At 44.8% G+C, this 16,376-nt stretch overlaps 1 protein-coding gene across 4 annotated transcripts in view; it reads left to right on the top strand.

Annotated features, from left to right (window-relative positions):
- The window catches only part of LOC138300782 (cGMP-dependent protein kinase 2-like), a 3,513,105-nt gene that overhangs the window by 1,281,105 nt on the left and 2,215,624 nt on the right, over positions 1 to 16,376 (top strand). For all 4 annotated transcript variants that reach the window (XM_069240551.1, XM_069240553.1, XM_069240554.1 and 1 more), the window contains exon 5: positions 9,186 to 9,291. In XM_069240551.1, coding sequence (XP_069096652.1) covers positions 9,186 to 9,291 — 106 coding nt within the window. The remainder of the gene's footprint in view (positions 1 to 9,185; positions 9,292 to 16,376) is intronic.

Genomic DNA, 16,376 nt, shown 5'->3' with positions numbered 1-16,376 from the left:
ACTCTAAATATGGCAGACAGGACATCTGTCATATTTTCACAGACTACCCTGTCCCTCAAACTCTAAGTAATGCTCAATATGTCTAGATGTAGGCTAGGAGGAATGTTTCTGTTTGTTTTACCACCACGAACAGGAAAGATGACATGCTCTGCCCACCTTCTTTTGGTACAATCCTGATAACATTCTGGATGAGCAAGGAATGTATCCCCTTCAGGTGCAGTGACACTGCAGCAGGTAGCAGGGAATAGGAAATATGTCTTGAATTGGCACTTATGGGACACAATTTAGTAACCATGACCTAGGACCTGGCAAACTCATTAGTCAATTATAGACAGTGACCACTAAGGTCACAGGACAGATGCCTACAAAAACTTGCAGCTTGTCAGAAGGAAGCCATGCGCAGTCACGTCTCAAGTGGGAGTCGATGAAGATTAAGTCAGATACCCGAGACCATAATCTTTCATCATAAAAAGTCCGATGGCACAAGTCCTGTCATGAAAGCTAGACTGGCTTTTGTTAAATCTGCAACAGTGTGGCTTATTTCAACCATTAATTACTTTTCAATTCTGATTGTAAGCTTTTATTGAAAATATTATCTGTAAGATTAGCCAGAATGACAACCACCCTTATGTTTCCCGATCAGACTAGTTTTATCACCAGATGACTGCTGTTGACCAATATGTAATGCTTGTGTCAAAATTTGTGGGTGTTATTTGAAAGGCCCTGTTGTAGTTCTGGTCATACAAAACAATACATAGAAGGCAAAAAGAAATACTGGGTGGAAAGTTGAATGGGATTGAGACACACACAGCAAGCCTAGGACTTCTTTAACACAACTCTCTCAGGTGTTACGCCACTGGTTCCAGCAAAGTTACAGAATGAGGCTGTCTGGTAATGGAATGACTCACTAATTGGAGAAAGAACACACAGAGCCATAGTACTGCTGAATGACATGAAACATTGGCAGTGGCAGAATAACAAAAGAAGGATATTCTCAAACGTCAAGATGGCAGGCTATGGTAATCCTAAACAAAGCAAGAAGGAATCATGTTAGTTCATGATCAAGTCAAGACCCTTCTGAGAAAAGACGAGGGAAAGTCACAGAATTCAAAGAAAACTACAAAGTACTTAAAGGAACATATTCACTACAACAGGTAATCAAGGGAATAGCAGAAAAGTAACAAAGCTGAGGAACAGGAAGCAAACTCTATGGCACGCAGAGCTCCAATGCAACAAAGGAAGTTACCAGGCAATTTCCTTGAGACTTCAATCTATTTCAATATTTCAGCTCAAGTGACCCAGCAGTCCCATCCTAGATCTAGGTTGTCCTGCCACTCAGGGTGCCCCACCCTACAAGGGCCGTCCACCATAGTTTTGAAGGAACACAAATCTCAGAGATCTTCTAATAGCAGACTTTAAACCCATATCACTTGCCCATTCCTGACAATTTGGTAGATACAGTTGACTACAGCTATACAATCGCTAACTTATTCTTGGCTACAGAAAGGGTTTTGATCTGGTATATTGGGTGTTCAGGAAAGCTGTGCTAACTAAGATGCATGTCCCATCCCGGTTCATCAGTTTGATAAAGACCCTATATGAAGGGGGTTCCAATGTTAACACAGAAGAGGTTGGTCTAATGTATATTATTCATGGCACTCATCAAGGATGCCTTTGTTCCTGATTACTATTTTCCTTGCTTTAGAACTTTCAACTACATATATAAAGAAGAGGGCATAGTAAAGGGTATTCTGAGCTACTTATAGTCTCTAAGATCCAACTCTATGGAAAGGACAGGTTTATTTCTAGCACCTAATTGGTTTGACATAAATGCCCTGTTCAACTTAATAGAGGAATTCTCTAAACTGTCTGTGTATATAGTATCAACACCTTTGAGACTGAAAATATTCAAATTGATGCTGCCCTTTTTTGACCTATGAGATAATTTATGGTAACATTTCAGTTTGATACCTAGAGATTAGGGTTAAATTAAACACATTTGATTTATATAAAACTCATTATGGTACATTATCTTAAGCAAAACTAAAATTCATAAACTATTATCAGACCACAATTAGTGAAATGGGATCCTGGCCCTGCTTCATGACTGTAAAATACAAAAGATCCTTGAACAATGACTGAAAACTACAAGTAGCATAGGTCCCAGCCCGCAGTGCAAAAACCAAAGGCTTTAAAAATGCGTAAATACCAGACCAGTCTTCTGGTCAGTGGTGTTTGCTGGAACCACATCTTCTGAAACAAGATTGAACTGGATGAGCAACAAGCCAACTGAAAGTCAGGGGATGTATGATAGAAAATGACCTGGGGGTGCAACAGTCATGTGCATCCGCTTTGTGCTCCCAACGCACTTTGGTATTACAGAAGAGGCCGTAGACTCTTGTGCGGCGTCTTCTGTAATACAGATAGCACTGGTGCCTCTCAAGAAGTCGTTCCCACATTTGCATAGAGGCATGGTTCTATGCAAATGAGGGAATCTCTTTATTTCCGCGCCCATGCCATATTATGGAGGTAGGCACAAAGGCAAAGAAGCTGTCAGGAGCACCACAAAAAGGTGGTGCTCTGTCAGTGCATCCCTGATGTCAGCCCTCTGGAGGGCAGAAAGGGGGTTAAATGGATCCCCCAGACATCTCCTTGCTGGTGGATGCAGTCACTCACTGCACCAGACTGCAATGGGATCTCTAATCCCTCTAAAAAGTGCAGGTGGGTTTCCACCTGTATAGTGAAACACAGAGCAGTTTTGAAGCAGCCTCTCTGTAATTCACTTGAAATCTCTGACCCCAGGGCATCACAAGTTCACGGCTTCCCTGAGATCAGCACGTTCCTCATAGTAGGGTATACTCTCACTGTTTGTGCATGACACACCTATTTTACAGTGCGCCATGACACAAAAAGGAAAAGTGACTCTTATGTGTGATCGGGCCCCTGGTGTGCAAACACATTCAGCAGTCTCAAACCATGTAATTTGCAAAATCACCTGGTTGGCAACCACAATTTGTTTAAATATGTACTCAGCAAATCTTTTGAGCTTCAAAGCATTTCCAGGTTTGCAAAATGGGTTTACCAACGCATTTCAAATTGCATTTACGAAGGGTTGTGAAAGGAGCACCCCTAATATTTGTGATTTGGACTGACATGTATCAAGGGAGGTGGGAATGGATTCTCAAAGGGGAAGCTATCCCTGTTGGACAGATCCCAGTTTGAAAATTGTGTCAAGCAATCTCCAAGAAACTTTTTTTTTTTTTTTAGAAGCACTAGTTTCTTTATGGAAAAAAAGTTACCCATTTGAAGAGGCAAATACAGGGATAATGGTCAGCTGTTCCTTGCAGGCTACTATCCTTCCATTTCTAATCAATCTCTTCCCAAAAACCAAAGTTCTTAATTGATTTTCATTAGGCAACCCCGTGTGACTACATATTTTGCAAGGCAACATATTATTAGAAAGGTCACATCACAAAATTAACAACTGGTTTCGGTGCATAGTTTGATACTACTTTTTTTACCACTCTTTTCATACATCCGGCCCCTCAGGGTTCAACTTAATAATGGGTGGCACACTGATTGAAGCAAATACCACTGACACTTTTAGTTAGAAAACTAGGGGAACACGGGTTTCAAAATGTCTTTCCATACTTTACAAAATATTGCAGGCATCTTTGAACCAGGAGGTATTCAAATTGTTTAAAGCAAAAGCAGGCAAAAGCAGGGAGTTGAAGCCCAGATTCACCCAGAGGTGCTGCAGAACATCCATCAATTATGTGTCCTGCACATATTTGCCCTAGGCTCACAGTTCCCCAGGTCTTCATCAGAGTCCACTCCTTTGGTACAAGCTCAGAAGTAGCATGTTTTGTAAGGCTACAGTCCTCTTAACGCTGATTTATGTATGCAACATCTTTCCTATGCCTTGAACTGACCATGCTACTTTTACTTTCCCGATGTGTGGTCCCACTCTTCCATAATGTTGGAACTCGCTACTTCTACAGGCTATTGACCTTAGAGTTAGCATGTTTTAGCTAACTACCTGTAGGAAAGTACCATCTTGCCTGGCATGTTACCCCCATTTTCACTGTATGTATGATTGTTTTTGCCCTTGTGTCACTGGGACCCTGCTAGGCAGGACCCCAGTGCTCATAGTGTATGCCCTGTATGTGTTCCCTGTGTGGTGCCTAACTGTATCATTGAGGCTCTGCTAACCAGAACCTTAGTGTTTATGCTCTCTCGGCTTTCTAAAATTGTCACTGCAGGCTAGTGACTAATTTTACCAATTCTCATTGGCACACAGGTACACCCATATAATTCCCTTGTACATGGTACTTAGGTACCCAGGGTATTGGGGTTCCAGGAGATCCCTATGGGCTGCAGCATTTCTTTTGCCACCCATAGGGAGCTTAGACAATTCTTACACAGGACTGCCACTGCAGCCTGAGTGAAATAACCACCACGGACCACTGGACAAAGGAAAGGGGAGTGACTACTCCCCTGACCAGTAGCTCCCAGGGGAGGTGCCCAGAGCTCCTCCAGTGTGTCCCAGACCTCTGCCATCTTGGATTCAGAGGTGTTGGGGGCACACTGGACTGCTCTGAGTGGCCAGTGCCAGCAGGTGACGTCAGAGACCCCTCCTGATAGGTTCTTACCTCTCTTGGTAGCCAAACCTCCTTTCTTGGTAGCCAAACCTCCTTTTCTGGCTATTTAGGGTCTTTCCTCTGGGCTATTCCTCAGATAATGAATGAAAGAGCCCACCAGAGTTCCTCTGCACATCCCTCTTCGACTTCTGCCAAGGATTGACCGCTGACTGCTCCAGGACGCCTGCAAAACTGCAACAAAGTAGCAAGACGACTACCATCAACATTGTAGCGCCTCATCCTGCCAGCTTTCTCGACTGTTTCCTCGTGGTGCGTGCTCTGAGGGCTGTCTGCCTTCACCCTGCACTGGAAGCCAAGAAGAAATCTCCAGTGGGTCGACGGAATCTTCCCCCTGCCAACGGAGGCACCAAACTTCTGCATCACTGGTCCTCTGGGTCCCCTCTCATCCTGACGAGCATGGTCCCTGGAACACAGGATCTGGGTCCAAGAGTCTCTCACAGTCCAGTGGCCCTTCTGTCCAAATTTGGTGGAGGTAAGTCCTTGCCTCCCCATGCCAGACAGCAAACCTGTGTACTGCGTGATTTACAGCTGCTCCGGCTTCTGTGCACTTCTCCAAGGATTCTTTTGTGCACAGCCTAGCCTGGGTCCCTAGCACTCCGTCTGGCAGTGCTCAACCCGCTGAGTTGGACTCTGACGTTGTGGGACCCTCCTTTGGTGACTCTGAGTTCACAGATCTTCTAAGTGCCTATTCCAGTACTTTTGTGGGTGCTGCCTGCTTCTGCAGGGGCTCTCTGAGTTGCTGAGTGCCCCCCCTGTCTCCTCCCCCAAGGGACTACACCCTGGTCCTTCCTGGTCCCCAGCAGCACCCAAAAACCTCTCCCGCGACCCTTGCAGCTAGCAAGGCTTGTTTGCGGTATTTCTGCCTGGAAACACTTCTGCAACATCCAGCACACCGTGGGACATCTTCCATCCAAAGGAGAAGTTCCTAGCCCTTTTCATTGTTGCAGAATCTTTGGCTTCTTCCACCCAGGGGCAGCCCTTTTGCACCTTCATCCGGGTTTTCCTGGGCTCCTGCCCCACCTAGACACTATTGCAACTCTTGGACTTGGCCCCCTTCCTTTATAGGTCCTTAGGTCCAGGAATCCGTCTTCAGTGTTTTGCTGGTGCTTGTGGTTCTTGCAGAATCCCCCTATCATGACTATTATGTCTTTCTGGGGTAGTAGGGTAACTTTACTCCTACTTTTTAGGGTCTTGGGGTGGGATATTATGGACACCCTTACTGTTTTCTTACAGTCCCAGCGACACTCTACAATCTCCCATATGTCTGGGGTCCATTCGTGATTCGCATTCCACTTTTGGTGTATATGGTTTGTGTTGCCCCTAGACCTATGTTTACCTATTGCATCCTATTGTGATTATACATTGTTTGCACTACTTCTCTTACTGTTACTTACCTGTTTTGGGTTTGTGTAAATATAATTTGTGTATATTACTTACCACCTAAGTGAGGGTATCCTCTGAGATACTTTTGGCATATTGTCACTAAAATAAAGTACCTTTATTGTTAGTAACTATTTGTATTGTGTTTTCTTGTGATATTGTGCTATATGATATAAGTGGTATGGTAGGAGCTTTGCATGTCTTCTAGTTCAGCCTAAGCTGCTTTGCCATAGTTACCTTCTATCAGCCTAAGCTGCTAGAAACACCTCTATTCTACTAATAAGGGATAACTGGACCTGGCACTAGGTGTAAGTACCACAAGGTACCCACTATAAGCCAGGCCAGCCTCCTACAATGTGTGTAAACTGAATCAGATGGGCTGGCAGACCAAGATAAAGTACATTTGAATAGTCCAGTCAGGAGATGAATAAGAGCTTGAACAACTGACCTCTGAGATCCCCAAGTGAGAAAAGTCGGGAACCTTTTCAGAGCTTTCATTATCCAAATACAATACCTCACCACCAAAAAGACCTGAGCCTTAAAAGAGAGGTGACAATCAAACAACAACCCCATTTTTCTAGCAACCCTAGTAGGCAGGGGAAGGACTGGATATTCTCTTCGCCAACGCCCTATCCGTCTTGGCAATGGGTTGGAGCTAAATAACAGAACTTCTGTCTTACCTGGGCTGCACCGTAACTGATTTGTCCTCAACCAACTCATAACTGCCCCCATTAAAGCTGGAATGCTCCTTTGCTGAGGCAGAACCACCCTCATATGAAAGCAATAACTGATATCACCCACATATGAGATGATTTTAATGGGAAAAAGATTCTACTCCTAAGGCAAGAGGATATATATATATATATATGTATATATATATATATATATATATTTTTATATATATATATATATATATATATTGAATAAGGTGTTTTGACACCAGAAGTATAAGGAATCATCGAGACAGCCTACTTTCTAAGGTTCTGGAATGAAGTAAACCAATTCCAGGCAGAATATCCCACCCTGAGGGCCAAAAGACATTGTAATATAAAATGAGAGTGTGCAGGGAAGTATACCAAAATCTCATAGTAAAGTCATCAAAGATTTTTTTTCCCATTGGTTCTATGGACCTTTGATAGTTGACATGAAGCACTGAAAGGGAGCACCCAACAATAATATATTTCAAACATGTGAAGCCAATGTGACTACACAATAAGGACCAGGAATCAGTGGCTGTGATTAACAGTTATTTGTTCACATTAATAATCAATCCAGTATATAAACATGCCAGAAATATGTTCAAAAGATATAGCAATACAGATGACAAGCTGAATTATCTCAATATGTTCAGCTCATAAAAGTATAAAATACAAAATGTAGCAGCCACGGCATTACAGAAACTGAGAATAAGGAATAGATGTTCCATAAAGAAACTTCTGTTCTCACTACTGAACATAAAGTGGCTATAATATCATCTAATCAGGGCTCTAATTAGAGAGCTTGGAAGTTGTCACCTTGATAAAGACTCCAGTAGAAGTCCTTGAAAAAGGGAATAATTGTTTAGCATGGAGCTTCATTTGCTGAGTGGGCAACAATTAAAACAACAGAAGTTTCAGCAGCATTTGCATCTTTTCCCACACCAACAGGAACCAATCAATTTGTTACTGGTGATGCACATTTGCAACAACACTCAGGTTTCTCAACACATTAAAACTTAGGCAATAACTGCAACCTTGAACCTCTCTCGTTTTTGGTACACAGTGAACAGATGGCTTCTTTTCACCATTAATCTCCATGCTCCTTGACAATTTCTCCTCTTCAAGCCTCACTATCTGAAGCCTAATACAAACAATACACTTTATACTAGCTAACGAGAATCATTATACTAAACCTGGAAAGAAAGAAAGAACATGCTGGCAAAGCAAAATGCGTTTCAAATGAGGCCTGTACAGAAGTGGCAGAAACCAACTACTTCGTTTTCCAGAATTCCCAATACAAGACATCCACCGATGAGTGCACTCTCCTATATCATAAGGTTCAGTTTTGTAAAGTCAACATGAACAGGCAGCATCTCCTAGTCTTCGCATTGCACCTCCTTGCCCAAACCTGACTGACCCACCCTAACGGAGTTAGGGTGCCCAGGTCAGAGGAAAAAACAGGACAGAGACATGGCCCTGTTAAACGACTCCCATCTAATGGTTGACAGTGAAAGAGTCTGTACCATCTTAGGCATGCCATTTTGAAACGCTGCTAAGTAGGCCACGAATAAAATGCACACAATATGTGCATAAGAGTAGATGAACATGAGAGACAGGAATAAAACGAGAAGTGGCAATTTTGAAAACTTACTAGAAAGGGGGCAAAGAGGAAGTTCCACCGGGGGGAGGTGTTCTTTTTAATTACGAATCATGCAGAGGGCAAGTCCCAAGAGTGATGACTCACCTGGCATTTCAACCTATGATAAGGAAGGTGGGTTAGGTGGTACTATTTTCTACCTATTGGCACCAAAATGTTGCTTCATACAGGACTCATATGAGTAATGCTTACATATGCACATAGCTATTCAGAATGTGGATTTCCTGTTGGCTGAAAGCTGAGCTGAGATATTAACAAGAGAGGGAATATGTTATTATTTTAAATATTACTGTAATTGTTTTTCTTTAGATTGTGGTGCGTTGTTAGTGCCAGTTTTGTTTTAATCATTATCAATAGTAGTAGTATTCATATAGTTACGTTTGTTAACATTAATATACTCATTGCTGTGAATGTTGTTATTATTATTATTATTATTATTATTATTGTTATTAGTACTAATAATAGTAGTAGTAGTAGTCGTATGTATATTTGCTAACAGAGTTATAAAACTGCACCCAGTTAAACTACGTTTGATGTCTAGTGACATATCAATCTCCTCCTCTGTATCCAATAAAAAAGATTTTGAAACAAGATTTTGTAACTAATATTAAAGAAAAATAGAGCTCCCAAGATTTTGCAGCCTAAATTCCCTGTACTGTTAACTCTGATGAACATAAAGTGCAACATCTGGCAGATATCATTACAATCCCTGTCATTCTGTGTACTGCTGTAGTTTTCTCAGTCCTATGTATCCGAGCAGATAAATAATAATGTGCTCTTATGTTGCAGCTATGGTTGACTCGAGGATCTGGGTTCTAGACCGGCAGGTTTTTCAAAACATCATGATGAGCTCAGGACAGGCCCAACATCAGGAGTACTTCAGCTTCCTGCGCAGGTACAGTGACTAATTCCAAAAAGCACTATTTACCACATAATAGCCAGTAGTGGACAATCTGCCCTCAATCCTGCTCAAAAGAACACGAGTTACTTTCCTAAAGTTAAATAATAAAGCATGAATTAAATTATGTCTTTTCTAAAGTAGCCTTAACCATACATTATAAAAATATTTCAGACACCAAGGAGTTCCCTGACAAATTAGCAACAGATAAATAGCAGTGGGTAGCAGGCCGAAGTGTCTTTATAAGATCTCAGAACTCCATTTTGTGTATGTCTTGGGCTACTACATTTCCTATAATATGTGGCCCTATTACTTTTTTAATATGCTTTCCCTTCCGTCTCCTTTTCTTGTCTCCCACATCTTGAGTTCTGGTCCTCTGCCTTCTCACCCAACTTTCTACAAGATTTATTTTATCTAGTTATCAGTTTTGTATAGCACCAAGAGGTATGGGTGTGCTTTGCTTAGTAACAATAACAGCGACGACCGTCTTACAACAAACTTGTACAATAAACAAGAAGAAGTAATGAGAGAAGCAGAGGGAAGAGGAGATGATTAGATAGGAAGAGAGCAAGGACGGGATGAGCGTACAAGAGGGAGCTGGAGAGGAAAAGGGGCAGAGCAGGCAAAAGAGAGCCACAAAAAGGAAGGAAGCAGCAAGGTTTTTAAAGAAAGAGGTCCAGAAGGGAGGTATGAGAGTAGGAGTACAATGGACGAGAGAGAATCTGGATGTTAGGGATGAGGAGGCAAGAATGGGGAGGCCAGGGCGGCCAGAGTAGGCCTGGCGTAGTTCACGGAGTCCGACTCAACAGAATTCTGCGGAGTAGAATAAAAACTCTGTGGAATTCCACATAGGTGGAGTTCCATGACCTGCGGAGTCCTGAGTGCGCCAGATTTCAGAAGCGCTAAGCAGGATCAGGCCTGGTTAGCCAGGCCCAACCCTGCTTAGTGCTTCTGAGATGGGGCGCATTCAGGAGAGGGCCATAGGCAGTGACAGCTGCCATTTCAGGACACCTTGGCCTATATTTATACTTTTTGGCGCACAACTGCGCCACGCAGTTGTGCGTCAAAAAATTTAATGCCGGCTAACGCCATTCCAAAGCGCCATGCGGGCGCCTTATTTATGGAATGACGTTAGCCGGCGGAGCTGCCTGGTGTGCATCAAAAAAAATGACTTACACCAGGCAGCGCCGGAGTAGGGGAAAATGGAGCTTGGGCGTCAAAAAATGGGGCAAGTCAGGCTGAGGCAAAAGTTTCGCCTCAACCCGATTAGCGCCATTTTTTTTTACTCCCAACCCCCATTGAAATGACTCCTGTCTTAGCAAAGACAGGAGTCATGCCCCCTTGCCCAATGGCCATGCCCAGGGGACCTATGTCCCCTGGGCTTGGTCATTGGGCATTGTGGCATGTAGGGGGGCACAAATCAGGCCCCCCTATGCCACCCAAAAAAAAAAAAAAAAAATACTTACCTGAACTTACCTTAAGTTCCCTGGGATGGGTCCCTCCATCCTTCGGCGTCCTCCTGGGGTGGGCAAGGGTGGCAGGGGGTGTCCCTGGGGGCATGGGAGGGCACCTCTGGGCTCCTTCCGAGCCCACAGGTCCCTTAACGCCTGCCCTGACCAGGCGTTAAAAAATGACGCAAAAGCGGCTGGACGTCATTTTTTTTTACCCGCCCACACCCGGGCGTCATTTTTGCCCGGGAGTGTAAATACGGCGCACATGCCTCGGAGTCATTTTTTAGAAGGGAACGCCTACCTTGCATATCATTAACGCAAGGAAGGTGTCCACGCTAAAAAATGACGCAAACTCCAAGATCTTTGGTGCTAGATGGGTCTAACGCCAAAGTATAAATATGGAGTTAGTTTTGCGTCGGATTTGCGTAAAAAAAACGACGCAAATCCGGCGCAAACAGAGTGTAAATATGCCCCCTTGTGTGGCAGGCCGGTGCACAAGGGGCCTGAAACAGCAGCTTTCTTTTGCTGCCTGCAGCCCTGGTGTGAATTCTGGTCAGGGCCGTAGGCAGCGAAAGCTGCCAGGCCTGTTGTGCACCAGCTTCTTCTTTGTGCACTGCAGACGGGCCAGGCTGGTGCACAAGAGGTGTGAAACAGCAGCTTTCACTACTTACAGCCCTGGCCTGAATTCAGGCCAGTGCTGTAGGCAGCAAAAGCTGCCATTCTGGTTCCTGTTTGTGTACCAGTGTGCACAAACAAAGAAAAAGAAGAGACAAGCACTTACCTGCGTCTTCCAGGGGTCCCTCCTCTCCTCGTCATCCAACAAGTCCGCAGCGGCTACCTACCTCTGGCGTCTGCTTCCAGACTCCGGCACACACTGCATCCCAGTTATGGGCTGCACAGTGCAAGCACAGACTGTCTGCACTTTCGCTGTGCAACCTATAACTGGGCTGCAGTGTGCACCGGGTGATCTCCGCTCCACTGGTAGGGCTAGCAGAGTTTTTGGACTAACTCAGTGCTCCAAGCGGAGCGCGGAGTTCCAAAAACTCAGTTAGCTCCGACAGCGGAGCGGAGCTCCCTGGTGATGACAAAGGAAGTAGAGAGGAGGGGGAGATGAGAAGGAGGGAGGTTGGAGAGTAGCAGTTAGGAGATCAGAGGTGAGTCAATGTAAGTACACTGGTGTCACAGCAAGCCAGAAAAGGGAGTCAGATGGTGTAAGGGCCAACAGTTATTTTATATCAGAGCCAAGGGGACCAATTTAGTCTACAGTAAAGAAAGGAGTCTTTAGACATCAGTTAAAGGACGTCAGGATGGGTTTGACCCTAATATCCAGAAGGAGGGAGGTGCAGGTAAAGGGTTCAGCTCCAGAGAACGATTGGTTCAATATGTTCAAATATCTGCCTTTGTTTAGAATATCATAGTTCACTTAATTTTTAATTGTTCTGAAAATCCCCCTTCCAGTATATCCTGCAGTCTCTATCCAGGTTTCTCAGATACCTTGACATACAGCTGCTAGTTGACATCATATAATGTGCAACACCATAAATTCTTCAGGGCTTTATATCCAATAGCACTTTGCATACATTTCACAAGGCATGCAGCAATGTGGCACGTATGTTTTTATTTCACATTCCAACACACCCCCCTCCACCCCGTATTTACTCTTCACCGCATCTCTTTCATTAACATTATGCGCCTATAGCGTCATACCTAGCATAGAATTGTGGTCGGTACTAGGTGATTTTTCTTTGCATCAGCCATGTAAGTCAGATTTCATGAGGTTCTCCAATCTCACATCATAGTTTGAAAATGAGGATAATTCTCTAATACAATTCACAAAGCATGTACTTTTAGCTCACGTGTGCAAATAGCCTTTTTATGGTAGCACAAAATACTTTTTGTCAGTTTGTAAAAGGTGGTATAGCACTTGCAAAAGAGCTTACTCAAAGATTTTTATGTGGAGAATCTGCTTTTAGTGGGTAAGAGTAGGTATTCTCGGATGGGCATACCCTGAAAGTTTGTGCACTCTCACAAACATAGGGCCAGAACTGCCCTTGCATCTCGCAAGATAACACAAGAGCAACGCAATCCTTAAGTCAGGTTTAGCAAGCCACGCAAAGCCACCTTGCATGGCTCTGTGTTGCTTTGAAAATCTGAAGTAACGTGAGGCAGCGCTAGTCACTATCTTCTATTGCTCTGCACCGGGATGCAATACAAGGGTAAAGTGTGGGTTTTCACATGCATCCACCCATGCTTTGTGGTGCATTCCCACATTTACCAAGACAAGCAAGCCTGGGAATGCCTCATAATTGTATGCCATCCCAACAGAGGAGAAATTATGGGAAATATCTTTATTTATTCCCATTGTTTCCTCTTTCTAAGCAAGTTGCATTCTGCAAAGCCTTTAAAGATTGCTTTTGTGTAGAAAGGTGTCCTTACTACACAAAACAATCCTGCCTGCAATACAGACACCCTTGCACCATGGCTCAAGGGTACCTCTGTTGATGCTAGGCATCATGTGGTGCGCAAGCACAGTGAGAGAGCAGAAATGAACCATATCTTAGTAAATATGTTGCCTTCCTGTTTTCTCCATTTGAAGTAGTGCAACAAGTTATCTTGCTGCTTAGCCCTGCTCAAATATTGATAAATCTGGCCTGCACTTGTCTGTTGGTATGCAGAAACATTTTTCAAACCCATTCCCTCCCAGGAAATAGTTGGTATTTTAAAACCTTATTTACAAAGTATTTTAGTAGCAAAGCCTGTAATTCACAAATCCATAGGTTATGAGCCCTCAAAATACCATTTTGGAATGAAAATTGCCTTTTGTGAGATGGAAAGAAGCTTTCTAACTTGCAAATGGGGTTCTGTGTTCCATTCTGAATCCCAATTAGGAGGGGCATATAAGTGGAGCCCCTTCCATATTGTGTGTGATAGTGACATGTATCAATAGTTTGTGACTGCTATTGTTTTTGCAAACCATTGATCAGATACCTACACCTGAGTTTGGCTAGTATTAGATTCACATATAGGAAGTGTTCCCAATGGACCAGTTTCCCCTTTGGCATTTGTGTCAGGTGGTGAACAGGCAGTGGTCTACAGAACCACTGGAAGCTCTCCTGGTACTTTCTCAAATAGATGACTTTAAAAAATCACCTGTCTTTAAAGGACACTGATTGCTTTTGAAAAAATAAAATATTACCTGTAGGAAATTGGGTTAATAGTTGTTCAGCATGAGCCAAACACAAGTAATAGGTCCACAATTTTCTTTTACTGGGAACAAAGCACCCTGCTGTAGCATTGACCCTGGGTAGCAAAGCAGAGTAGTCCAAGGCCTACTCAGGGGAGGTGATGCAAGTTAGTAATCATTGTTTACTGAAATGCAGTAATAACACTCAATACATGATTGTCCCATCAGTGCTTTCTTTTTAGAAAAAGGAAAAGTACATTTATTACACCCACACTAATAAATACTATGCATTAAACGTAAAGCAGATCAAAAATGCCTTGGATTATGTTATGAAATCAGATTTGACCTCAAAGGGGTATGAGCCTCAAAATCATAGTGCCTCCCACCTGTACCAGACAACACATCACAATATGGCAGTATGACTTTAGCTAAAACAGGCCCGTTGGCTTTATCAAGGATTCACCATGTTAGAAGAACAACAAACCATATGTTATAAACACCATCATTTTGTAAGGAAATGCAATACTCAACAATGCCCATGTGTAAATACAAATATTAATGCCAATAAAACACATCAATCTTGATCAATAATCACTGGTAAAAAGATAATATCAATAACGCATTTTAAAATGGACATAATGGGCCTCATTCCGACCCGGACGGGCGGCGGACGCCGCCCGCCGTGCGGAAACCGCCCAAACACCGCCCCGCGGTCAGAAGACCGCGGGGGGCATTTCAACTTTCCCGCTGGGCCGGCGGGCGATCTGCAAAAGATCGCCCGCCGGCCCAGCGGGAAAGCGCCTTCCACGAGGATGCCGGCTCCGAATGGAGCCGGCGGAGTGGAAGGTGTGCGACGGGTGCTGTGGCACCCGTCGCGCTTTTCAGTGTCTGCTAAGCAGACACTGAAAAGCAATGTGGGGCCCTGTTAGGGGGCCCCTGCAGTGCCCATGCCATTGGCATGGGCACTGCAGGGGCCCCCAGGGGCCCCACGACACCCGTTCCCGCCAGCCAGGTTCTGGCGGTGTAAACCGCCAGAACCAGGCTGGCGGGAAGGGGGTCGGAATCCCCATGGCGGCGCAGCTTGCTGCGCCGCCATGGAGGATTCCCATGGGCAGCGGGAAACCGGCGGGAGACCGCTGGTTTCCCGTTTCTGACCGCGGCGTTACCGCCGCGGTCAGAATGCCCATGAATGCACCGCCAGCCTGTTGGCGGTGCATTCGCTGCCCTCGGCCCTGGCGGATTCAATCCGCCAGGGTCAGAATGAGGGCCAATGTGTGTCTGTGTGCCTTCCATGTACTTTCAGGCAACATAAAATGTAACCATAAAAACAGCCCCCAGAGAACACCACTTTCAGACCACATAAAATGCAGCGATGGAACCAGCCCCTAAAGAATAGTACACACCCTGTGTTTTCTTTATACACCTTTAGGCCACATACAATGCAACCCATATAGAGTGCTGCACTCCCTGCTGTAGAACAAATACTTCAGCCAAGATGAAGTGTAAATCCCAGACAGTCAAGGATGACTTGACCCTGCAAATGTAGGGTCAGTTTACAAAGGTTATGTCTGGAGGCTGCTGTAACTCATATTTGTTAGTGGTGCCTCTGTCCTCCCGGGGCCACCACAAGGGGTGAAACATATGTAAATCAGCCTGTCCTGAGGTATTATGGGGCACTCCTCAAAGAGACCTGCAAATGTTTTAGCAGTGGCTCTATTGCTGGGCCAGGCACAGCCATGCAGGTTTTTTTTTCTCTTTTCCCAGGGGGTGCTTGGTCCCACCAAGACGCTCACTCCTGTGTGGCCCAGCCAGCTCCCTGCATGGCTGGCTTTATCGTCGCTAGTACAGGAGCTGGCAGTCTTCCGCTACCTGTGTACTCTATGTGGGAAGGAAGCAGCACACAGTGGCTTCCCTACCCCCAGACACGGGGAGCAGGCTCAAGGCCCCTCCATGGAGGGGGTGCAAAAGATGGGGCCTGGAGTTTGGATCCAAGACCCCTTGTTTGTGTTGGCTCCCAGGGAGAAATGAGCCTGGGCAGTGGGCCCCACAATCCCCCCTCCTCTGGAGAACTTCTCACTGGGCGGTAGAGTCCCAAGCGCTCAATCCTCACTAGTAGGAGTCAAGGTTGCTAAACTTAAAACAGCCATAACTCCGGCTCCCCTGGTCCAATGTCGACATTCTTGAGCTCATTTTACTCCTGGTGGGGAGCTCTAGCCATCAGGATAGTTGCAGCAGGCCACCCTGCCTAAAAACAGTGTACCATGCAGGGAGCTGGTTCCACTGGCACCCTGTGCCTGCTTTCCACCTGGTCTTTGTCTCTAGGTGCAAGAGTCTAGATCTTACCCCCAGCTGGTTTTCAGGGGATGTAAATGGACCAGCTTCACTGGCCCTTGGGGATACCAACAGGTCCTGGGTCCACTGAGGCAGAGTCCTTGATCCTTTTGGGT

This window comes from Pleurodeles waltl, chromosome 6, assembly GCF_031143425.1.
Source record: "Pleurodeles waltl isolate 20211129_DDA chromosome 6, aPleWal1.hap1.20221129, whole genome shotgun sequence".
In the NCBI taxonomy this organism is placed as follows: domain Eukaryota; kingdom Metazoa; phylum Chordata; class Amphibia; order Caudata; family Salamandridae; genus Pleurodeles; species Pleurodeles waltl.
This window is presented reverse-complemented; position numbering and strand designations above follow the sequence as displayed.